The 27,129-nt window shown below is 37.0% G+C and overlaps 1 protein-coding gene across 2 annotated transcripts in view; it reads left to right on the top strand.

The window, feature by feature from the left end:
* The window catches only part of LOC127958406 (ADP-ribosylation factor-like protein 15), a 103,567-nt gene that overhangs the window by 36,075 nt on the left and 40,363 nt on the right, over positions 1–27,129 (top strand). For both annotated transcript variants that reach the window (XM_052557272.1, XM_052557271.1), the window contains exon 4: positions 6,051–6,259. In XM_052557272.1, coding sequence (XP_052413232.1) covers positions 6,051–6,259 — 209 coding nt within the window. The remainder of the gene's footprint in view (positions 1–6,050; positions 6,260–27,129) is intronic.

Raw genomic sequence — 27,129 nt, 5'->3', positions numbered from 1 at the left:
TTTTAGGCACAGACCAAACAGTGTCCTGATTGTTTTTTTGTTTTTTTTTCTAAACTCTTAATGTCAAATGACTGAATCAGCATGCGTATTTCAGCGTGTGAGTAGTTATAACAGCCATCTGTGTTAACACCCTAGTTGTACTTGAGGATCTTAAAGTAAGGTGACCACTTAGATTCAGAAAGCATGGATTTTCATACCATCAGGATATTAAAATAAATAAATAAAAATAGATACTATTGTATACTATTTTGCCATTCTGACAACTCTTATGCTAGTTTAAGGAGTTAACAGAATTGAAAATAAATATTCTCATTGGTGCTCTGTAATACCTTGTGTAAGTTACACTGAGATCACCATGAAAATAGCTTTGATGCTAGCATGCCGTTAAAAAGTGAATAAATAAATAAATATAGGTGCTCTGTAACAGTCATCATTCTTTTTATTTGTATGCTCTTGAGAGGCTTCCCAAGTGACATGCACTAGCTCAAAGTCAAATTAAATGGTCTGATTTAGATTTAGGGTTGTATATAATAGGTTGAATAAATTCAATTTATGTACTGTAAAGCATAGCAGTTTGAGTGAAATTTTGCTGTTAAAAAAGTTTGAGTGAACAGTCGTGAATTTCAGATTTCCATTTAGTTTGTCCCTCCTTTGCTTTGACATCAGCACTATCTGCATGAGCTCATCAGGGTTTCAGGATCATGTTTTCCTGCATGATTTGAGATGATCCAAAGAGCATCTTGTGCTTCAGTGGAAGCAAGAACACCTGACTGGAAAAAAAATCTATTAATAGTGCTAAAATATGTGTTGTTTGTTTATGCCATAACTTTTCACTAAATCATTAATCGGTGTTTAAAAAAAAACTCATTTTTGGAGTACATTATACACTTTTTGGGGTGTTCTGCCAGGGTTGAGATGCTCCTGCCAAAACCAAACCAAATTAGTCTGTATAGTCAGGGGTTTTGTCCATCATTTCTTAAGCATTGAAGCTGCAACTGAGTAATCGTAGTTAGCAATGTCAAATATTGCTGTAAGGTTTTTCCATGATTGTGACATGTGGCGACTGTTATTCTATTGTTACTCTGTTTCCTTAAAGTTCCATTAAATTTACGACGATTATGAGAATACAATGGTGATGACATCAGAGATGCTGATGTGCCTTGCATTTGCAGGAGGAAAGTTGAGTTCTGCAGGCTTCTGGACCAGCTGGAAAGCAGACGATGAGTCGAGTTTATAAGGATCATGAATGAGTGGCTTTATATTAAGTATTCATATCTCAAATTTGGTCAGTCTCTGTAATAAATGCAGTATGTTGAAGTAGGCTTGGCTGTATTATCCTTTCCTCCCACAGAATCCTATCCCCTTACATAAAAACCATTTCAATGTTACCTTTTTCAGTGCCTGATAAGAAATTGTACTGTAAAAAATAAAATATATGGTGCTAACTGGTCAAATCTCTCCTGATTAGCTAGAAAAAGATCACGATAATATGCTTCTTTTTTGTTCAAGCATTAAGAAAGGGAGGTAGGATTCTTAAATGTGATTGGTCAAGCAGCTTTCTTTTTTGTTAGTTTTTAGTCAGGGGAATGTTCACTGTATCACTCTGCTTATTCATCTTTTCTGTCTTTCCCAAAATCCCCATCACTTTGCTTCACTCATAAACAGTGTTCCAGTCTTCGAGAAAACAAGACAACAAACAAGAAACATTTGCTTCTCATTTAACTCTTTTTTTTTTTTTTTTTATCATTTCATCAAAGCTGCTAATATTTTAACAGCAATACAGTAAAACAGTAATATTGTAAAATATTAATAAAGTTTAAAATAACTGTTTTCTGTTTTAATATATTTTAAAATGTAATTAATTCCTGCGATAGCAAAGCTGGATTTTCAGCAGCCTTTACTTTAGTCTCCAGTGTTACATGATCCTTCAGAAATCATTCTAATATTCTGATTTGCTGCTCAAGAAAAATTTCCTATTATAATTAATGTTGAAAACAGTTGTGCTACTCGCAATTTTATTGTTTTAATTTTTCGAAACTGATACATTTTCTTCAGAATTCTTGGAAACATTGTTATTAAGATCAATTTAATATGTCCTTGCTGATTTTTTTTTTCTTTGAAAACAAAAGAATCTTACTGACAACAGGCTTTTAAATGGCAGTGTAAATGGCACACACATAATGTAGGAATGAAGTGTGGATTACATTAAATAGTGCCAAAGTATTTTACTCATTTATATTTAAAGAGAACAGAAACCTAAGACTTGGTTATGCTCGGTTGTTTGTACTGTCTGCTGCCTGTGGTTAGATGGTTTCGAGCTGGATACTATGACCTGGGATCTGAGCTGCGGAAAGGCATTTCAAGACCCAAGATGTCTGATGTGATCCAGGCTGAAATGATGGACATTTAATGAGTTAAGATGAAACACTATGCCCTGGAGATGTGGACCGACGAGCAGCCAAGACAGACTGTTTCAACATATCTGGATCTCTCTTGGCAGGTCAAGATAACAGGTCCTAGAAGGAGTAGATTGTTTTTGCGAAATTTCATTTTTAGTCTCCCATGTGTCTTGAATTATGGTGCCCTGACACACCATGAGTATGTACAGCAGGTACTCCGTTATTTTGTCTGAACAAAACCAGAATGTGTTTTGAATCATGTCTTGGGATGCCTCACAGAAACATCAGTGACTCTGGGTTCTGAGCATACGTTTGACTTCCTGTCAGGGCCATTGACCAATAGGTGGCAGAAGATGTCAGCATGATGATAGATGGGTACGAGATGTGCTCCACTCTCAACTGATGTAAACCACACAGATCCAAATAAATGACCAGACTCGGTCGCATAGTACACCCACTGAACTCAGCAAACTTCTACATACTCCCTGATCCTTGTGTCTTTGTTTATTACGAATTTTGGCTAATTAGATTATGCTTTCATCTAGCAGTGAAAGTGTAGTCTACAGTTTAGGATTAATGTTTGTGTTTATTTCCATTCAGAAGAATTCAACTGATTTGTTCCAAAATCAGTGCAAAAAAAAGGTTGAACCTGCAGATAACTGGGATTATATTTTGCAGATTGTCTTTTATTTACACTATGTAGTCAGATTGAGTTTATCTTGTTGCTGTTTTTGTGTGTGTAATGGGAAACAGTAAATGGTGTGGCTGGACTGTGGTGGCACATCTTGATGATCCAAAATGAAGGATATGGCCTCTTATGTTCTTATATACTTGATGTACACTACTGTTCAAATGTTTGATGTTGGTACGACTTTTTAATGCTTTCTTTTAATTCTCAATATGTTCACCAAGGCTGCATTTATTTGATCGAAAAGACTGTGATATTGTCTAATCTAACCGTATTCTGTTTTATTATATTTTAAAATGCAATGATGGCAAAAGCTGAATTTTATTACTCCAGTCTGAAGTGTGACATAATTCTGCTGATTTGCTGCTTAAAAAACATAAATTATTATTATTAATAATGTTGAAAACAGCTTGTGTAAAATCAAGATTCCGAAGAACAGATTTATTTGAAATTAGGGCTGTCAAAAATAGCGTGTTAACGATGTTAATTAGTTGTTTGTTGTTAATTACGTCAAATTTTTTTATGCATTTCACGCATGCGCAGTGTGACAAATTATTCAGGTCAGGAAAGTCTCGTTGATCTCTGAATTCTCAAGATAGTAAAAAACAGCGGCGAGCGCCACGACGAAAACACCGAAGAAGCTTAAGGTTTTACCCCATTTACTATCAAATACATTCATGCCAAGCTCGATAAACAGAGACAAGTTGATACGCTGGAGCTTCTTCCTGTTATAGCGTCCTGTGTTTCACACTGCGCACGCGTAGAACGCCTACATGCAATGCAGCGAAAATTACAGCTGTTTGGGAAAGCATATGCATTTTTTACTTGGTTGAACACCTCCCAAAAACAAGAGTGCCCAGAGTGCTGCTTATGTGATGGTGGAGCATGTTTGTGTTTCTGAGTTCATTCTTTCGAGTTTCTCTATGCATAATTTCATAGATATGTGGCTATATTTAACCACTGGTTCACCTAAAACTCTTACACTATCTGTAGTTAAATGGCATGGTTTGATATAGTGCTCAGGTAAATTTGATCTAAGTAAATGTTAAACTTTTGAAATTCAGAAAAAAAAAACACATATTGATGAATCAATACATGAAAATTATGTATCTGTGTCCAGTTATTTATCTTTTGGTATGCATTTCAGAAAAAAAAAAATGGTTAGGATTCAGGTGTAATTGCAAATAGTGATTAATCATGATTAATCCACTGAAAATTCTGATTAATTTGGTAAAAATTTTTATCATTTGACAGCCCTATTTGAAATATATATATATTTTTTGTAATTTTAGAAATTTATTTAATGTCACTTTTGAAAATTTTTAAAAAGTGAAAATTTTATGCATCTTTGCCAAATAAAAGTATTAATTTCTTAAAGGAAAAAAAGTAGTGTAAATGAAGATGAGAGATTAGTGGATGACACACTTTGTGAGCATGTAGGTTTCATTCACAGATAACCCACACCTAAGGCGTAACCCACAGTCGGGCGTCATTATCGCAAAATGAACCCTGATGGGGTGATCAGATCATACTGAATAGGTTTATTTTGCGATAATGATCATCTGAGTGTATAGCGCCCTACTTATTAGTTGACAACTATGGAAATCGGTTGTCAAGCAATGACAACAATCATATATACAGTTTAGCAGTAATTATACATAAACATTTGACCACAGAATGTTAATCTGAATCAAGTATTCCAGAGAGCCATGCATATCAAAGTACAGCGCTAAAAAAGAACCAATACGTAGACTATAGACCAGTAAAACATTTGTTAAACATTTGAATTGACAACCTACAATTTTGAAGGAAACCCAAATACATTGTAAAGTCCTATGCATTTATTCTCTGGAGTGCTATTCTCTTTCATTGTGTAAAAGCACATTTGCACATATTCTAAATTGATTGCTCAGTTCTTATAATCTCTTTGCACGCACATGTAGAATGGCTGAAAATTTGAACTAAACCGGCATCTCCGACCAGGATGATGTAAAAACACTGAGTAAATGACCATACTGCCTTTTCACATCTCCCCAGGAGCCATGTGTGCTGTTATTTTACACTAGTTTATCCTGGCAAGTCAAACCAAATGCTTCTTTTCTGGGGAGTGTTATTTATTTCTTGCAGTTTCCTCTAAACTATTTTGTTTTGAGACTTCAAGACCACTTTTTACAAACATGCGTCATCGTGATCTCACCGGATTTGTCAACAGTTACATGACTTGACTTGTGCTCTGATGGTTATTGTGACAGAATAATTCTTGAAGATTTATTTCTTTTTATATTTTAATTGGTTGTATCTAGTCAGGTTAGGCTTAGTACTCTAAGCCTAAGGGATTCACTTGAATGATTTTAAAACACTCCGAAATCAGCACTGTAACAGCATAATATGATTTACCTCATAGATTGATGCTACAAGGAAAGAGGAAACAGAATATTTTACGACATGATCAGTTTTGACACACTTTGGAAATTTCCTCTCAAATCTTTTTTTGATTTTCGCAAGATTGAATCCATGAATGTGGACCTACCATTCAGAATTTAAGCAAGAATGCCTCTTAAATTTCAGTTGAAGTCTTCAGATTTAATTACATTTGAATTCAGGATGCAAACAAAATTTTAATAATTTGAATTCAGTTGAAAACATTTAAACATAAAATCAAGATTTCTCAAGACAAACTTTGAACTCTAGGTTTAAAGAGAGACATGAAGAGATAGATAGATAGATAGATAGATATGTATTTAGTTAATACATTTGATAATATTTAAAAAGTGAACTTCTGTGGACTGAGATGGAAAAACACTTCCCTGCATGCATTACTTGTGTTGGATTTATTTGATTTAAAACTTCTTAAATTCCTCTTCCCTGTCAATTCAGTTAATCTTTCTTAATCTTTTTTTTTTTTGCTTAGGACAGTACATGAATAGTCACATAGTACATCATTGCTGCTTCTCTCTCTGTAGGAGCGGAGACCATCAAGAAATACTGGAGCCGATATTATCAGGGTTCCCAAGGAGTGGTGTTTGTCCTCAACAGTGCTGCATCAGACGAAGAGATGGAGGCGTCCCGGTCTGAGCTTCTCTTGGCCATGCAGCATCCTCAGCTGTGCACACTTCCTTTCCTCATTCTCGCCAACCACCAGGATTCACCAGCTGCCCGTTCTGTAGCAGAGGTATGGTAACTTTCCACACCAAATATAGCTCTATGTTAAGTGCCGGCCATCTTCTCTGTGATCTGCCGCTGTTGAGGGTTGCTGGGCTCTGTTTGTACACACTCTCTCAAGTGTTTGGACTGAGCGCTGGGTAGCGTGCATTTTGGAGAGCGTCCTGTTGCCATGCAGTAATAGCAGTTGTTTATGGTCACCCTTGGAAGATGAGCGACCGGGGTTGGGATAGGATGTTGTGGGGAGCTCCCCCTCCCTACCGCATCCTAGAACCAGAGCTGATGATGTAAACATGCTGTGACGTGGGCCGCCTGACTAATAGTCTCTTTCCACATGCTGAGAAAACCCTGTAGATGTTGTTCTCCTCAGAAGGAAGTATGAACAAGCTACAGGAGACACTTGAAGTTTTCCAAGTATGTATTAAATCTAGACAAGGACGCAAGTATGACAGTCTGGTGCTGTAGTTATACATCTGAGACAGGAAAATATCGATCTTCATACGAACCATGTGTACATTTTTGCAGGTGGTTACAAATTTTGCACTTACTTTTGACGTCAGTTTCAGGTGGCTGAATATTTGGAATAAGTAATATTCCAAATAGTTATTATAGTACATAATAAATTAACTAAAGACATTTTTTTTTATTGTGTCAGCAGTAGTTATGTCACAGTGGACTGTGGAGTATTGGAGGGTCACATAATGAATGTATGGACTAGTTTTATCATTTTTTGTTAATTCATTCATTATTTAAAGGAAATAAATTGTGGGGGTGCTATTGTGTCTTCGGGAAAGTTACAAATAAATTTACTAAATTTGACATTACTACAGTTTCAATGTGCTTTCTAAAGACTTATGAGATTATTCTAAATTATTTTGTCACACTGACAGACATAGTTTTCTTTTTTTTCAGGTATATACATCTACATTTAGTTTCTTAATAGAAAAATAATATATTCCAGATAATATTATACACATAATTTCAAAATGACTGACGGTATATAACACCAGGTATAACAACAGTAGCTTATTATTAACTATAGGTGTTCTGTAAAAAACAACATCAGCTTTCATCCAGTCACCATGATGCAAACATGAGATATAAGACAGTTGTTACAGTAATTGTTACAGGTTTTTTTCATATTGCACTGCTTTTCCAATGTTTTTTTCTATGTAAACATACAGTAGATGCGTTTGACTGTTGCACTCGCATCTCTTGCATCGTCTCATGCATGACACGGCACTCTAAAAACCTGGCACTCGAGTTGAAAGAAGTTCTCTCCTACATGTTTTTCCTATTCCACTGCCCATGTTGCATTTTGACAATGCAAAAGCACATTCTGTGTGAATGGCGCCAAGCGATATTAAAGGTTAATCACATGCGCTAAGGTTTTGTTGGATCGATCTTTTCTATTTACTGTTATCATTGGCAATTTGGCATATTGTCAAAGTGTCAAATTCTAAAATTTGGTAATATTTCCATACAAAATTGTGATTCCTCAATTTCTACTACATAAAGTCATGACAAAACATTAAATTCAAATGAATTGATAAAATCTGAAAAATCTCCCATCCCTAGTTGTCGCATATTTGAAGAATTTGGATCCAAAATGCTATAAATCCCTTTTTAATTAATTAGAGTAAAAATGTGTTTTCTTTACCAAGAAAGTGGCAAGATGAAAACCACTATTTTCAGTCTTTCGTGTAGCATCTTTAGGTTATAATAGCATAAAAAATTCAAAATTAGATTTAGATTTTCAAAGATTTATTATAAAATTTTATAATTTTTTCCCGCAAAATGAAATACATCCATGACATGTTTTTTTTTTTTTTTTTGACTATTGCAATACGCTGTATTAACAAAAACATACAGTAAATGGCATTAATAAAAACACACTGACAAACTATACATAATCGAATGCGACTCATTTGCGATTATGAACACGATATTGAATAGCTTGTCAGTGATCTAGAGAAAGTCGTGACAATTTTGGTTTTATGGTAACCCATACTCAGAATTGGTGCTCTGTATTTAACCCATCCAAGTGCACACACACATCAGTGAGAAGTGAACACACCGTGAACACACACCCGGAGCAGTGGTCAGCTATATATCCATTTGGACTTGCCTTGAAGCCTTCCTGCCTTGGAATGCTGCTTTCAGATGCAGCGTAGGATTCCGGGTGTATTCAAAACAGCGCCATTACCGTCTACAGTGTGTGAAATGATGCACTGTTATTGGTTGAAACGACATATTGCATTATGCAGAGAAGGGAGACTGTAAATTTTGTGTAAAATTAAAAATGGACTTTTCAATACCAACCATATTCAAGACTGATTTTGGTGGAAAAATGGCATTGAAAAAATGGAACCAAACTCTTAAATACATTGAAAGTACAATGTAAACCTATTTATTCCCACAATAACATGCAATAAAGGCCTTTATGAATGTAAAACTTGATCACGGCTGGATATATATTTCACATACAGAAACAGATCTAATCAGCACTGACTGCAATGCAGATTATAGCTCATTTGGAGTGTGGGTGTTGATTGATGGATAAAAGTTCTCAAAAACTCACTCCCTGATGACCATTTGTCATTCATGGATTTTGCCTTTGTCAAAGTTACGCTGCAAGTTCGCTTCCACTATATACGGTTTATACATGCTCTGTGAAACTGGCCTAAGCAAAGGGAAGTCATTGTGTCATTGTGGTTACATCTGAATGTGACACCTGCTTTCCTCCAGTGCGGTTGTGTTCAGTGTGGGATGTTTTGGCTAGCCACCTCCACTTTCTACTTGTGTTTCACTGCTAGACTCTCTCGACGGAAGAGGCATGCATTGTGGTCGCAGTGAGAACTCAGTTGGCGATGAGAGAAGGAGCCTGCAAAGCATTTCAGACAAGCCTGTTGCCAATTCTCGACATGAGGAAATATGCTAGAGAGCTTTTCGAAAGCTTAAGTGCTGATGATGGAAATGAGTATCACACTATACTCGAGCGTGCATTGTTATGTGCCAGATATAAGATCATTACAACATGTCTGCGGCAATGCTTAGCATCTCATAGGTTTTTACAGACAACCACTAATGAAAAATAGCAACCGACTTGATGCTGGTCCACTTTCCCCATCGATTTGTAGTCTATGCGCCTATAGGGTTGTGTGTCACCCGGTCAGCAGATGTCCTGATATTGACCAATGGCACATGTGACATGTACTGTTTGACTGCATGCTGGAGAGAATCTTGTATGTGGTGTTGACTTCAGTCAGCTGGCGGTCAACCGAGAGAGACCACACAAACCCATCTTTTGTTTAAGCTCATAAACGTGGTCAGTTGCGTCTGATCAGCACAAACCACATTACTTGGGAGATTGCCATGTGTTGGTCTATTTTTAGAAGTTGAAGTCACAGAGAGCGATTGACCTCTTTTAGCTGTTTGCAAACACTTCCAGAGCCACGTGAGTTTGGCTTATAGAGGCAGTGAGCCCTGCCACAGGCCTTTTATTTAATCATGGTGTCATCTCTATTCTTGTTGTAGGCATACTGTGTATCCTGTCACAGTGAGGGATCAAGTCCCACAAGTCGATCCGCACTTAACTCTGACATACTTGCCAATCGCATTGAATGGGATATGGCCTGACTTAGTTTTCATTTGTAGCAGGTTTGAATTGTCACCTTATATTTGTTTGATTGCATTTTTTTAAATAAGGAGAAAAAAAAAAAACTATAAATAAATTAAATATATTAGATAAAAATTCAGAACAGAAGGGTTGTTTTTTTTTTAACAATTTTTTTTTTTTTTTGAAAGAACTGATTTCCACTTTCATGTTGTGTGTGAGAAAGTATGGTTTGACTTATCAAAGCAGAGAGGCGGAATAGTAAAGCCGGATATCCGAGACCGATTTGATCCCAGAGAGGGGAACTGGCATTTGTAGTCGCATTTCTCACTTCCTTTTTCCCACTTCCTTTTTCCTTTCCTCTTTTGCTCCGCACACTCCTTTTGCTTAGATTGTGCATTTAAATGTTTTATTTTGTCTTGTTCCACATATTTTTTGAGGCAGAAACTCTTCACATTCTCTTGGAGGTTTTGAAATGCTTACACACCTAAAGATTTCAAGATTTGCCATAATAAAGGAGCTTCCGACAGTTGAATCTTTATTTAAACAAACCTTTCAAACATTACTTGCCATCATAAATAATCCAGATGTCTTGTAGAGAAGCTTTCGTGCAGAACTTGCGTGCTTAATATTAAATGAAAGATACTAAATGTCAATGAGTCAGTGTACAAACAAATTGTGTGCTTAGCTTTGCTTTTTTGCTTAAGGCCATTGCACAATGAGTCCAAAATCTTTGCACGTTAAAAAATAAATATGATCTTATGATGTGTCGATCACGTTGACACAGTGCCTCTAAAACATTCATCTGTCATAAAAAAAAAATTGGATCGGGTTCGAGTTTCTGCATTCTTTGCATCCTTAGCATGTATTTAGAGAGAAGTTTTGACTATTGAAATCCCCTGAATTGTCAAGTTCATCCACTTTGTCACGCAGCACAAAGAACTGTAAAGATCCTTGCACACTGAGTTCACATATATTAGTGGTCTTCTTTTTAATATGTTGTTCTACTATTGCTAGCAAAGCATCAAACTGAGTCACTGACATCCTGAAGTAAACTTTGAATCCCCCATAATCCCACTGCTCCTTATTAAGGATGAGGAACTCTCCTTCCTCATTATATCTGAGGATTGGATGGACCTAGTATTTCCTTTCTTTTTCTCTTTTTAAGAAGCTAAAATCATCCCACTCTAGTGTGAAACCAACAAGTAAGTGATTAAAACTGCAATTCATCGACTGGCCGCTAGAGGCTGGCTCCAAAAGGGAGTCAATCCCATAGACTCCCCTTGTTAAAATGGCCAACGTTACAGCAGAATAAAAAAAAAAAAAACGTTTACAGACTGGTACAAAATGATTTTGGTCTATATAGCAAATTTTGCCCTTCATGACAACTGAGCGGGATGAGTTTTTTTTTTATAACTCATTCGTTTAAATTATATTAAGCCTTAAAGTTCTGCATAATTAAAGGCGTGGCCACTTGAGTGACTGGTGGATTGCCGCTGCTGACACTGCCCATTTTCAGTGATCTGGGAGTGACGTGCAGTGATGTGCTGCAAGATGGCGAAAGCTTTAGTGTAATGGTACACTAAAGATGGCCAAGCTAAGAACGTTCCTCTTTGTAGATGAATTAAAATGTACAGTATAATTACTGTTGTGCACCATGCCATCTGATTCCATTTTGATAATCAAATTCTTCTCTCAGACATATTTGGGGTTTTAAGAAGTTCTCTGTTTTTGTGTAGCAGGTGGTGTTGTGGAATTGTGGTTAAAAACATGATCCAGACTCATGTGGTTTACTGCAAAGGCTCAGTCACCTTGTCCAGAGAACTGCAGAGACTAAACACCCTTCAAACTCTGAGTCATGATGTATAATCAGCAGGTCATCACTGCCCACTGAGCAGCTACACAACTGACTCTAATTCTTCTCTCAGAAGTGCCACTGCCATCTGTCATAACTGACCGGATTGGAGCTTTCGTCACAAAGTCTAAAGCTAAAATTACATTTGAACGTAGCTGTGACTCTTAACATCTTATGCTATTGAAAAACCTTTCTGGTCTGTTTTGAGTTGTTTCACGTCACACTGAATGCTGTTTACAGACACACTGGTCCTGTTTAATGTTTGAAGCAACAGTTTAGATGTTTTGTATATGGGACATATCCGTTTATAACACCTGAAATCATTTTTACTCTGAAATGTGACAGATATTATGTGTTTCTGAGTTAAGTTGTGTATAGGTTTTCCCAAGCAAAGCAGCACCCAGCGTGTTGTTGTTGCAAGCTAGTTATTAGCGCTGCCTGGTATAATTTTATGGCATAATGTTGGCGACGTCTAGTTTTTACATTGCCGCAGACCAGTTTAAAAGACTCGTTGGACCTGTAAAGGCCTCACTAAGGCCCTGTGTGTGACTTGTTTTCTGGAGGGAAATATTCATGGGACGGAATTCCTTGTTGACACCAATCTCCTGCTGTTGGGGCCCTAGGAGAAAGTGGGCAGAGAGAGGGGCGTCATATGTTGATATAACGCCTCAATAAAGAAGGCTGTGTAGATGTTTTGCCCCGATGCACTGGTTCTTGTTTTCTGAAGGTTTCCTGTATGAATGCTCAAATGTTGGGCTAAAGATCTTATCTTAGGATAGAAGAACTCAACTATAGTTTCACCCACAGCCAGTGATGTTCTAGAGGTGATGACACCATTGTGCAAGTCTCTAGATCCATTTCAGATGATCTGATCCTAGTGGTTGGTGGAAGCTGGACTTTTAATAGCGAAAATGCTCAGGATGTTTGCAGACCTGCAGGTTACGAATGCAATTAAAAATAGATAAATTATGAATAAACAAAGGAATGAAGTGGTATATGAATCTGATCACAAGTAGTAAGATGGGGGCAGTCGATGGCCTAATGGTTAGAGAGTCAGACTTGTAACCCAAAGGTTGTGGGTTTGACTCTCAGGTCCGGAAGAGATTGTAGGTGGGGGGAGTGAATAACCAGTGCTCTCTTCCACCCACAATACCAAGACTGAGGTGAGACCCTTGAGCAAGGCACTGAACCCCCAACTGTTCCCTGGGCGTGTGTGTGTGTTTGTTCACTTCTCACTGCTGTGTGTGTGCGCACTTGGATGGGTTAAAAGCAGAGCACAAATTCAACACATCCTTACCTTTCCTTTGGTGATGTTTGATCAGATTTTGGTGTAAGGTCCTCTGGTTTTGTAAACATGAAAATTAATTAATTTATTATTTTTTGTAACATCACCTGAGTAGTACAGTATGCTTCAATATTATTTACAACAGGAATTTTATTTTCATTTTGTTTAAAAGATTTTTGTTATAAGAATGACATTAAAAACAACTTTTTGCCCCAAAACCAATCCTTTTCTGGCAAAAAAAATAAATAAATTTCAAAGTCAACAAGTATGTAACTGCTGAATGTAACATTTCTAATAAGCCAAACATATCAGCCTCTGAGTAGTATCAATATTTATTGCAGTCATATACCTTGATTACACTTACTCCATAAAATTAGTATAATGAACTATGCAAAAATAATTTTAAATGTCTCCAACACATTTTATAATTACCCAGAAATTAAACCCATTATCACATCTGTCAAAAACTTTCTTTAGTATCTGTGAGTTGGTATATTAGAACTAAGAATAAGATTTTTCCGTGTTTCTCTCACAGTTTTAAATCCTTCTACATTGCCGACATGTTTGCTACATCATTTTGCTTAGTATTATTATTATTTTTTTACATTTTTATTTTTTATCTATTTCTGGCCGAATCATTTCATTTGTCGAACATTGGGTGCATCCCTAATTATTACCTTACAATCCAGCTGTTTTCAAATGCACATCATTTGAATATCATGACATTGATGTCTGTCAAGAAATAACGCTCACAATACACAGAAGTAGTAATGAAAAGCAGAGGTCCTGGGAATACATGCATTTCCTGGAAAACACGCACTACAAGATGTTTTGACTACTGTACATTATTGCTTTCCGAGAAGGAGAAAATAGTTGCTTCAGCAAGCTGTCTGTCAAAGACCATAACATACATAATATATATATATATATATATATATATATATATATATATATATATATATATATATATATATATACAGGTCCTTCTCAAAAAATTTGCATATTGTGATAAAAGTTCATTATTTTCCATAATGTAATGATAAAAATTAAACTTTCATATATTTTAGATTCATTGCACACCAACTGAAATATTTAAGGTCTTTTATTGTTTTAATACTGATGATTTTGGCATATAGCTCATGAAAACCCAAAATTCCTATCTCAGAAAATTAGCATATCATGAAAAGGTTCTCTAAACGAGCTATTAACCTAATCATCTGAATCAACTAATTAACTCTAAACACCTGCAAAAGATTCCTGAGGCTTTTAAAAACTCCCAGCCTGGTTCATTACTCAAAACTGCAATCATGGGTAAAACTGCTGACCTGACTGCTGTCCAGAAGGCCATCATTGACACCCTCAAGCAAGAGGGTAAGACACAGAAAGAAATTTCTGAACAAATAGGTTGTTCCCAGAGTGCTGTATCAAGGCACCTCAGTGGGAAGTCTGTGGGAAGGAAAAAGTGTGGCAAAAAACGCTGCACAACAAGAAGAGGTGAACGGACCCTGAGGAAGATTGTGGAGAGGGACTGATTCCAGACCTTGGGGGACCTGCGGAAGCAGTGGACTAAGTCTGGAGTAGAAACATCCAGAGCCACCGTGCACAGGCGTGTGCAGGAAATGGGCTACAGAGAAGCAGCACTGGACTGTTGCTCAGTGGTCCAAAGTACTTTTTTCGGATGAAACCAAATTTTGCATGTCATTCGGAAATCAAGGTGCCAGAGTCTGGATGAATACTGGGGAGAAGGAAATGCCAAAATGCCTGAAGTCCAGTGTCAAGTACCCACAGTCAGTGATGGTCTGGGGTGCCATGTCAGCTAATGGTGTTTGTCCACTGTGTTTTATCAAGGGCAGGGTCAATGCAGCTAGCTATCAGGAGATTTTGGAGCACTTCATGCTTCCATCTGCTGAAAAGCTTTATGGAGATGAAGATTTCGTTTTTCAGCACGACCTGGCACCTGCTCACAGTGCCAAAACCACTGGTAAATGGTTTATTGACCATGGTATTACTGTGCTCAATTGGCCTGCCAACTCTTCTGACCTGAACCCCATAGATAATCTGTGGGATATTGTGAAGAGAAAGTTGAGAGACACAAGACCCAACACTCTGGATGAGCTTAAGGCCGCTATCGAAGCATCCTGGGCCTCCATAACACCTCAGCAGTGCCACAGGCTGATTGCCTCCATGCCACGCCGCATTGAAGCAGTCATTTCTGCAAAAGGATTCCCGACCAAGTATTGAGTGCATAACTGAACATAATTATTTGAAGGTTGACTTTTTTTGTATTAAAAACACTTTTCTTTTATTGGTCGGATGAAATATGCAAATGTTTTGAGATAGGAATTTTGGGTTTTCATGAGCTGTATGCCAAAATCATCAGTATTAAAACAATAAAAGACCTGAAATATTTCAGTTGGTATGCAATAAATCTAAAATATATGAAAGTTTAATTTTTATCATTACATTATGGAAAATAATGAACTTTTATCACAATACGCTAATTTTTTGAGAAGGACCTGTGTATGTATGTGTATATATATATGTTTTTTCTCAAGTACACTTATAGTAAATTATTTTCTTGATTGGTTTGGGAATATACAGGTCAAAGGGCACATTGTATGCACAAAGCATTGATATCATTTGTATACCTACAGAACGTACTTCAATGGTTTTGAAGCAAATTCTTTACTGAATACAGCACATACTCTAGAAGTATGTGATTTTGGCCAGAGCAATTGTTTTAACACAGTGATTGATGGATAGGCGAGTAGGCTGTGTGGATACATTAGGATGGAATAGCCATTGCACAACAAATGTCATGTGATGACTTGCATTTTCAACTATAAGATAGTCTGTTAGTCAAATCACCAACCACTTTGGACCTTGTTTACACCTGTACTCATTGCTGATCATTTGCGATCAGATCACCCAAGATGAATATTAATACCAAGTGTAAACAAAGTCCAGATGACTGTACAAAATGCTTTTCTGTGAGGAGTGAATTAGCTCACATCTGGTTTCCTTGAACCAAATTTATAACTGATGTTGCTTATCAACTGAATTTGTGTCAAAGCGATGCTGCACAAGCAACTGTGCTGTCAAGCTGCATTAAAGCTCTACCTTTTGGGACTAACTTTTAGCCAAAATATGTGTTTGTTTACAGTTTGTGTTGTCTAATTTTCGAACTAGAAAAAAAGGCACGATGTGACTATTCAACAGTTCAGTTTACAGACCCCGGTTTTCTCCAACCTCACGCACCCACTGACTCAAACATGTAATTAATCATAAAGATCTGCCATGTTTGACATTCATGTTCCCTGAGAAACCAAGGCTAGTTTGTGTCATTTGATTTTAGAAGAGTTGTGTGGATAGGGAATTGCAAGATTTCGACTCTTTCTTTGTGCATTAGATTTACAGTATAATCTGGAAACTTTAGGTCAGAAATGTCTTTGTTTCTCTCTGCTTCTTGACTGCTGTGGACAGGATTTGATTCCAAGTCTGAAACATCCCTTCATTTTTCAATCAGATGTGAATAAACATGCGATTCCATTGGCACATGCAGAAGAATACTTTCTGTCCTATCAGACAGTCTTCGAGGCAGATGTTTTTTGGAGAGTGCAGTTCTGGGTGGTTGTGTTGAAGTGCTGAAGTGAAGCCATGTATTACTCCCGCTACGGTACAACTCCCTTAAGAAAGCTGACATTCATTGTTTATCATTTGTTTGTGTATTTCTATCTGTACATGTTTATTATGTGCGTTTGTGTGTATACCACGGGTAACGGTTTAAATTTCCCATGTTTTGATCTCAGTTCTGTGCTTTGAGTTTGGTTGAGTAGATACCTAGTGCATCATTTTAGAGCAACTGTTCCAGTTTTATGAAGCTTTTCAGCAAATTTCTCCAGGCGACTCTGATACCATGAAGACCTAGCTATAACCAGGGCAGACTCTTATTTTCCACTTAACAACTTCAATTTATTGTGTAATTTTTTTAAACTAATATTAATTTATTTTAACTTAAAGGGGACGTTTTATGTAAGATTCACTTTCACATGTTGCTTGGAAATAAATGTGTGTTGGCAGTGTGTGTACACAACCATCCTATAATGATAAAAATCCACCCACTCCTTTTTGTTTAATCCCCATAAGTAAAAAGCAGTGTCTCCCAACTACCTGTTTTCAGCATTGCTGCTAATGTGATGTCACATTAGCCACAGGCCTGCTCCATGGAAGTTGACAGACACTGCCATTTAAACATAGAACTGCCTGAGTTAGTTCACAGTGAGTTGAACACAGTCTGCCATTGCTGCACTGACGAGAATGTCTCCGAAGCACTTTAGGTGTACTGTAGCTGGATGTTTGAATCCACATATAGCTCTCTCCATTTACAGTACTCCTGAAATCTTAGCCGCTGAAGACAAGGTGAGTACATTTTGTTTTTGAAGAAGATGCTCCCTCAATTCTACTGAAATTTGTTTATGTCTACTCAAATCATTTACACCAGACTGCTTTGTGAATGAGGGACAGTATAAAGCATTTTTTGCACAAAAGATTCTTCTGAAGGATGGAGCAGTGCCAACATTTCATGATCTAGTTACACCTCCAGAAGAACGAAGTATCACGTGTCAGTTTTCCAAATTAGTAATAATACTATATATATATATATATATATATATATATATATATATATATATATATATATATATATATATATATATATATATATATATATATATATAATTAGTATTATTATTCTAGCATTTTTTTATTATTAAAGCTTAAAAATCCCCAAGCCGGCAGTGTCTTATGACTAAAACTTAGTATTATGACTAAGTTTGACCAGTGCATTATTTGTGTCTCCAGAAATGTTGTTTGCAGAAAAAAAAAAAAAAAAAACATTTACAGAGATTTGTTGCTATTGTCTGCTGCTTTTTGATGGTCCACCAGTTCCACATGTGGATAAGATTTTAGACATCTTGACATTGTGGAAGTCAATATCGATTTTAGTCCAAAAAAATAAAAAAATATTCAATGGTCCTCAGAGGGAACGATGAGTGAACAACAAATTTTTCTGGTATTTTTAGTGTATTATTAGGTCCTGTTAAATCAATGAATTGATATCTTCTTTAATATGGGGACTCGCTCCTCTTTTTGATCATTGATCTTTCTGACCCTATCCGTAGAGAAGGATTTTTTGTTTTAATCTGTCAGTTGACCTGAACAGATTTGGCAGTGGGATACATCAGACAGAACTGTCTGGTTTTCCACTTCAGTGGAGAAAGGGTTAGAAGCTTTAATGGTGGTCTGGTTGACTACATATTGGTTTGTTGACCCATCTAATGAGGTAGTCTAGACAAGAGCAACATCCCCCGAGTATAGTAGTTATTCTTCACAGAGTTACAATCAAGTTTAGCTTTTTTGATTCGATATATAGCTAAAAATTGTTTGCATTGAATTAATTTATTACTAAAGATCAACATCAACGGAACTCTCCACTTTAAAAAATAAATAAATAAAAATAGGCTCATTTTCCAACTCTCCTAGAGTTAAACAGTTGAGTTTCACCATTTTTGAATCCATTCAGTCGATCTCTGGTTCTGGCAGTAGCACTTTTAGCTGTAGCTAAGCATAGATAATTGAATCTGATAAGACCGTTGACATCTCGCTAAATTTACCAAAGAGTTTAGACATTTTACTCTTCTGTAGTTAAAATCACCTACTATGACCGACAGAAAATGAAAAGTTGTGATTTTCTAGGCTGATATGGGTAGGAACTATGTTCTCATTCTGGCATAATAATCAAGGAACTTTGCTGCCGTACCATGGCTGCAGTGATATTACGCAGCACCTGAAAATAATCCTGAAAATAAATTTTGTAGTTGCAGCAATAGCAGAATTGCTGTTATTATTTCCAGATGCTGAGCCTATTTTCAAAAATAGTGGAGTGTCTGTTAATTTGTTCGTAGACTTATAGACTAGTTTACTAGGTGATGATGAAGTGAGTGTCTGTCCATCACCAAGTAAATAAAAATGGTGGTTTTGCAAAACCAATACATAGAGGTAATTACCGGTAAATTAAATAATGCAACCACCATTGGATCAATTGAGATGGATTAATCCATGAGTCTCTGAGTAATGCATAATGGTCAGGTTCACATTTGATGAAGTACAACATTCTTAACTTCAGCCACAGGATAAGCCAAAAAGGCTCAGGAATAGGATTTCTTGTTATGATCATATGACAGTTGACTGTTATATGGAATCAGTGTTGGGTATAGTTACTTTGGAAAGTAGTTAGTTAGGTTACAACGTTACCATCAATTAAAAGTAATCAGTTATGATACAGCGTTACCTATTCATAAAAGTAACGCGTTAGAGTACTCATGCGTTACCAAAAATTAAAAGCCGTTTGCAGTGGCTCACACATGACACACACAGCCCCCGGCCCCTTTAAATGCACCTAGAAGTCTTGACTCCCGACAATGAATAACGTCAGTCATCCGACTAAATTAACACTGCAGGATAACAATAACAGGAAAGACAGTCAGCAATAGGCTATTCCACATGGCGTTTTATTTATTTATTATCACAGAACATATTATTAATCAAAATTTGCACCTACCCAGCCCGGGTAGCCTAGGCTACTGTATATTATGAGCACCACAAGAAAACTCCTGATTTTTCTTTAACTTAAATAATGCAGTTATCAAAGTACAATTATGCTTACTTGTAAACACAACCTTAAACAGGCTTGCAGATTTAAATCCATTTAGAAATGATGAACAACCAGCCAGCCAATGATCTAACAGAAATTAACAGCTGCCTGTCAAACAAAAATGATAACAAACCGAATTAAATCCTTCACCGCCACACAGGCAAATGACAAATCGCTTAATAGCCGAACTAATTATTATTAAAGTGTCACTCACAGTCACAAGCCTAAATTCGCTTTAACACAGTCCTCTTACATTTACTCTTCAAAGTAGTGATTAAAACGTAGCGTTAAATTTGAGGTAGAATTTTTGGCGGTCGACAGAAGCTTTTCACCAACGCAGTGTGCATTTTACCATTATGTTCTTTTCTTTTTCGTTGACAAATTGAAAATAATGTGCGTACTTCCATAAACCAAACGCTGTCCTCTCTGCTATCTTGCCGGGAGTTCGAAAAAAAAAAAAAAACACACACACACACAGGGTCAGGCGCAGGGCACAGACGCATCACAGCCATTGACTTTACGATCACAGAGCTTCGGCTCCGCTGATACATCCGCAGGTGGCACAGTAGACCTACTACTGTCTGACAAAAAGCAGGCTGCAGTCGGGATTTTCCTTTCCTTAAAATAACGGATTACTTTTTTAAAAAAATAACGAAGTTACTGATTACTTACGCACGAAACTAACGCGTTAAGTTACACATTTCAGGAAAAAAGTAATTAGAGTACTCTAACGCGTTACTTTGTAACGCGTTACCCACAACACTGTATGGAATTAATATAAAATGGTCTTAATAATAATAATAATCATAATAATGCATGCATGCAGTTTGGATCAGCTCCTCTCTGGTATCTAAGGGCTCTTATTATAAACCTTAACAACAATGTTCACACCAATACTTTGAGTTATTTTGTCAATGAGATCTACAGAGGTTTTCTAAAAGGAAGTGAAGAAGAACAGGAATTCACGTGGGAAATTGTCACAGGTTAAATCTTCATCTCAGTAATTGTAATAGGATAAGACTCTTCTTTGGAGCATCACTTTCCAGATGTTGTTATGTTACAGCAAGCATTCCAAAATGGTTTCAATTCATTATTTTCCTCAATTTTTACAAACAATACCCCATTATGACAATGTGAAATAAGTTTGTTTGAAATGTATTAAAGATAATATATATATATATATATATATATATATATATATATATATATATATATATATATATATATATATATATATATATATATATATATATATATATGTATATGTACACAAGTATTCACATCCTTTGCTCAATACTTTGTTCTCAAGCCTCAAGTCTTTTTGAGTATGATGCTACAAGCTTGGCAAACCTATTTTTGGGCAGTTTCTTCAATTCTTCTTTGCAGGATTTTTTTTTTTTCAGGTTAAATGGGGAGTGTCGGAGCACAGCCATTTTCAGACCTCTACAGAGATGTTCAGTCGTCTTCAATTCTGGGCTCTGGCTGGGCCACTGTGGGGAATTCACAGATTTGTCCCTTAGGTACTCCTATGTCAACTTGGCTGTGTGCTCAGGGTCATTGTCCTGTTGGAAGATGAACCTTCGCCCCAGTCTGAGGTCCATTGTACACTCTCCGTACATGCTGCATTCATATTTCCCTCGATCCAAACTAGTCTCCCAATTCCTGCCACATCTGTATGACAGTATGATGCTACCACCATGATGCTTCACTGTAGGTATGATATTGGACAGGTGATGAGCAGTGTTTGGTTTCCTCCAGCCAAGACACTTGCCATTCAGGCCAAAGAGTTCAATCTTTGTTTCATCAGACCAGAGAATTTTGTTTCCACTTGTGTACAAAATGTGCTATCTGTCTTGCCTTGCCTTGCCCGATTGACCAATCTGGCCAGGCCGCCTGCTCTAGAAAGAGTCCTGGTGGTTCCAAACTTCTTCCATTTATGATTGATGGAGGCAACTGTGCTCACTGGGACCTTCAATTCCCCAGATCTGTACCTCGATGCAATCCTGTCTCGGGGGTCTACAGACAATTCCTTGGACTTCATGGCATAGTTTGTGTTCTGACATACACTGTTAAAAGTGGGACCTCATATAGACAGGTGTGTGCCTTTCCACAGGTGGACTCCAATCAAGTTGTAATAACATCTCAAGGATGATCAGTGGAAACAGGATGTACCGGAGTAAAATTTTGAGTGTCATGGCAAGAGCTCAATTTTTTTAAGAGCTGGCAAGAGCTGATTTTTTTTCTCTCCCTTTTTTAAAATAAATTTGCAAAGATTTCAAACAAAACTTCTTTCATGTTGTTGCTGCCAGGCGGGCTGGTGTGAGTATTTCAAAAACTGCTGTTCTACTGTGATTTTCATGCACAACCATCTCTAGGGTTTACAGAGAATGGTCAGAAAAAGAGAAAATATCCAGTTGGCGGCAATTGTGTGGAAGAAAATGCATTGTTGATGTCAGAGGTCAGAGGAGAATAGTCAGACTGGTTAGAGATGATAAAGGCAATAGTAACTCAAATAACCACTCATTACAACCTAGGTATGCAGAATACCATCTCTGAATGCACAACACATTGAACCCTGAAGCAGACAGGCTACAGCAGCAGAAGACCACAATGGGTGCCGTTCATACTGTATAAGAACAGGAAACGGAGGCTACAATTCACACAGACTCACCAAAATTGGACAATAGAAGATTGGAAAAATGTTGCCTGGTCTGATGAGTCTCGATTTCTGCTGGGACATTCAGATGGTAGGGTCAGAGTTTGGTGTAAAGAACATAAAAGCATCGATTCTTCCTGCCTTGTCTCAACGGCTCAGGCTGCTGGTGGTGGTGTAATGGTGCGGGGGATATTTTCTTGGCACACTTTGTTCCCCTTAGTACCAATTGAGCATCGTTTAAACGCCACAACCTACCTGAGTATTGTTGTTGACCATGTCCATCCCTTTATGACTACAGTGTACCCATCTTCAGATGGTTGATTCCAGCAGGATACTGCACCATGTTACATAGCTAAAATCATCTCAGACTGGATTCTTGAACATGACAATTTGTTCACTTTACTCAAATGGCCTCCACAGTCACCAGATCTCAAACCAATAGAGCAGCTTTGGGATGTGGTGGAACGGGAGATTTGCATCATGGATGTGCAGCCGACAAATTTGCAGCAACTGCATGATGATATCATGTCAATATGGAACAAAATCTCTGAGGAATGTTTCCAACACCTTGTTGAATCTAAAAATTAAGGCAGTTCTAAAGGCAAAAGGGTCCTATGTGCCTGATTCAAACAAATGCATCGTTTTGCCAGCTATCTTGAGAAAAGTGCTGATACTGTGGATTGGTCAGTTATGTATTTTGGAATTTACACAAGTACAATTCATGCCAACAGCCTGTAATATAACTATATATTTTGCAAAAATTCACACGTTAAACATATTTAGCTAGGTTATGATGACAGCAATGGACATGAGCAGGAAGTTATAGTTCTCAAGGATTTTGTTTGTTCCTTCTATATGCTGAATATTTTCGGGTGAATGCATGATTTGAACTTGTACAGCACTTATTCACAATCACTCTCTCAATAATGCATTCAATCAAATGCAGTCTTACACTGCTACTTCACCTGTATCTGATTTAGAATGAGCAGAAATCTGTAAGAAATGCAGCGATCCATAGATAAAATAACTGATTAAAACATACTGTGTTCATCCTTCACAAACAAAATTTGCTCTGCTAAAAGCAGCAATGATACCTTTTAATGCTGACAACATGTAATATTAGCATGTGGTAGGAAAAAAAAAATTAATTAGCAACTTTGAAACTACTCTCCTAGTATTTTATTTATTTTATTGTATTTTCTTTTAATACATGTTATGAACATAACTTCTGTGATATTTCAAAACATTCTGAAAATCTTTAGCCGTAAATTTCATCATGGAGCGAAGGCAGAGAGCAGTGTTTCTGATATGAGTGAGCAAGGAGTGAAGCGGGAGTGGGAAATGGTGAACCCGGGGCGGAGCTGGAGCGGAGTGATTATTAAATGCTCGGAGCGCAGAGGGGAAATTGTTGCCGCTCCACTCCGCTCACATACTCTGGCGGTGAAACACAATGCTACAAGATCTATCACTTATGCCACTGAAAATGTTCATGCAGTCGTGCTGCATTTATCAGAAGTATATGCGTACCATGCATGAGCCCTAATGAACTGTGCTTTGGCCCACCTCTTCCAACCGAGCAAGCTACAGCTAAACCAACCGCATACGGAACGGAACAAACACACTAGTCAAACAAACTGGGCTTTGCGGGTCAAATGCACACAGGAATGGTTAAGATCGCCTAGTTTAAGTTGGTGGCTCTGAATGAACCAGCAGTGATCCAAGGTATCATCAGGTGTGGTCCTCAGAGAAGTGGTCTTTTGTGATGACTGACGCACATTTGTGCTTTTTATACCCAACCCTTTTTCCCTCATTCATTTGTTGCCAATGAAATGTGCTTACAATTGTTTTGTTCCTCATTTAGAACCTCAATAATACAACAAATCAATCCAAATTACTTTATGAAAAGTAAAAAGTTAAATTGCCTATCTTGGCGGGAGATTATTGTTCAAGTGATTGTTTTTGTACAGTTCAATTCAAGAGCTTTTACTGTGGTTTACTAGGAAGTTCAGTTTGAGTTGATTGATTATTGTTGGATTTGGTTTTACATTACCTCATCAGGGGATTGAGAGGTTTCTAACTGGAACAGTGATTCAGTGGTTTTAAGTGTATCTTAATTCTTGAATCATTGTTCAGGCACTTAGAAATAATGTGTCAAGGGTTGTGAGTGTACTGTAGTTTGATTCATGCTTTGGTCCAGTTACAGGCCGCTCAATGAGAACTTGTCATAGAAAGGTTTGGGTATCATTTGGGTTTTATTCGATACCATATCAGAATTCGGTGCCATATTGGTACCGGGTTTCGGTACCCAACCCTAGTCATAGAAAGTTGCTTTACAAGACTTTTAATTTGTATTAATGTTATTCAGTTTCAGTTTGATCTGGTGGTTCAAATATTAGTGCAAAAATATAGACATATAACATCAATTTGAAAATTAGGGCTGCAAATTTAAACTAGATTCTAAAGTTGGTGAACAAGAAACTTTAGCATCTAGATTAAGAAAGTCTTAATCAAAAGAGCCAGTTAAAAGTTCAAAGATGTATTTGTTCAAGCACAAGAAGATCCAAAAAATTACTGACACAATTATTTGACACATTCAGCAGGAAATGCACTAGAATTTAATTTGTTTATTTGAGATTAAATTAAGGAGAATTATAATTAATTGATATTGAAATAACATTATTTTTATGACTCTCCTTCTTAATGTGTTTTGTAGTTCTCAACCTCACTGCAGTTTAGATCAAGTCAATATTTGTGTTGATGCTGTTTTCTGTAGTAATTACCACAGTTTTGATGGACTGAATCATCTGGATTGCTCATTTTGATTCTTTCATGTTCAGGATGTGGCATCCCCCTTAACCACCTATATACTACTGCTACCACAGGAACAGGAAAGAACTTCCTCAAAGTGCTTTCTCATTTGGCATTCATAATTACATTCTCGGCTTGTCTCCACTTTCCACAAGCCGCCAGAACATGCCTGGCTTGCGACCACGGTGTCTAGACTGTGCACTTTGAAACCAACAAAATTGTTTTTTTGTCGTTGTTTTTTTTCTGAACAATGGAAAATTGGCGTAATGTTTAATCCCATATTCTGTAATTAACTTAACTGTGAGAAAAGGTTTGTGAGATGATGTAAAAAGAAAGTCTAAAGGATCTTACATGAGGTTACAAGTGGTACTTTTGAATTCTTGTAGCCCTGTTTTAGAGTTGTTTCATTTGATTATTGATGAAAAGGCTTAGTGAGAGAATCAGTTTATTGGAGGTGCTTTTGCAAATATTTGGTTATGCATTATATCAAATATAATTCATGTAAAACCATTTTGAATGGTATGTAAAACCTAAACCAAGCTACTTTTCCAACCTCACTTCCATCATACCACAACCACATTTGGGGTGCTGTCTTCTTTATGACAAAGAAAGAGCTAATGCCACATGCATAGCTGATATCCTAGCCTGGTCTTGCCAGTCTGTTGGCTGGTTTTTGAGTGGTTTTGGGAACAACTTCAGCTGATCATTTTCGGAGTCCAGCTAGTTAAAGACCAGGCAAGGAGACCAAACTAATCCAACTAAAACCATGTTAGGCTGCTTTAAGTGTTTTTTTTTTTTTTTTTGCAAGAGGATTCTTAGTGGGTTATTTCAGGTTGCACTGACAAAGATTATCTGGATTAATTGACTCAAATGACAAATTGTGCATAATCTCCATATTAATATTATTGCAAAATATTTGTTGAGAAAATCAAGCCACAGAGGAGATATTAAAAATATAGTAGCCTAGTTCCAGCTTTTAATATTAATGTAATTGTATGATTTTTTTTTTAAGGTTTGAATGTAAAGAAGATAGGTTAAATTGCATTTATAAGATCATACTTCATTTTTTAAGTTTGTAAGAATAAATGAAACAAGTAGCTTTGCAGTATATTGCAAATAACTTTTTTTTTTATTTTATTTTTTATGCATGCTCATACAGAATTACATTTACTGCTCTATAATGCTTCCTCTACACGTTTTCCATGGTTGGTTGAGGCCTGTTCTTGGCAGACCTCCTACATGGTCATCATTGATCTGCCACACTGTCAGGTACTATCAAGGCAAAGCATGTGCCATGTGACACATAAGGGCAGCTTGCCAAAAGCTAATAGACTCTGATCTGCACTAATTGCAAACGTGAATCCTATAACAGAGCTTTGGGAAGAGCCACCAGCACAGATGAAAGCTCCAGGCTTTGCTGTGTCAAAGGCAGACAACCAGTAATCGGTGCGTCCGATGACCCGGGAGGAGCAAGGGTAGAGCTGTAGCTGTGTCTTCCACCCAGACCTTTCTGACACCACTGTGTCCTTTACAGTCAGTCAACTGAGTGGCTTTACCTTGTGTCCTTTGAGCTGAAAAAGGTCATATAGGAAACGTTTAAGTAAATTTTTATCTGTTAGGTGTTCTCCCTTTTGCAGCCATTTATTATAAATTGTCCTGTAGTGTGACCAAAACATTTTTTTTAATACTGTACTGTATTACTGTAAATATTTTATGCAACACTTAAGCTGTTTCAATGAGCAATTCAGGTGCCATCGCTTCTGTCTTTGCCTGTTTTGGCCCAGACATGATCTGAACTTGTCAATCAGCACTGAGTATCACAGTTGCTATTTCTAAACAGCCTCTTACACCAGCAACAGTCCTTGGCCAAGATGCCATATTTTTAGGCAAATAACAATGAGGCTTTGAGACATAGTTCAGCCTGTCCAAAGAATTTTACTGTCTTAAA

Source organism: Carassius gibelio, chromosome B5 (genome assembly GCF_023724105.1).
Source record: "Carassius gibelio isolate Cgi1373 ecotype wild population from Czech Republic chromosome B5, carGib1.2-hapl.c, whole genome shotgun sequence".
Taxonomy (NCBI): Eukaryota; Metazoa; Chordata; class Actinopteri; order Cypriniformes; family Cyprinidae; genus Carassius; species Carassius gibelio.
The sequence above is the reverse complement of the archived record's forward strand: the minus strand, read 5'-3'. Positions and strand labels throughout refer to the sequence as shown.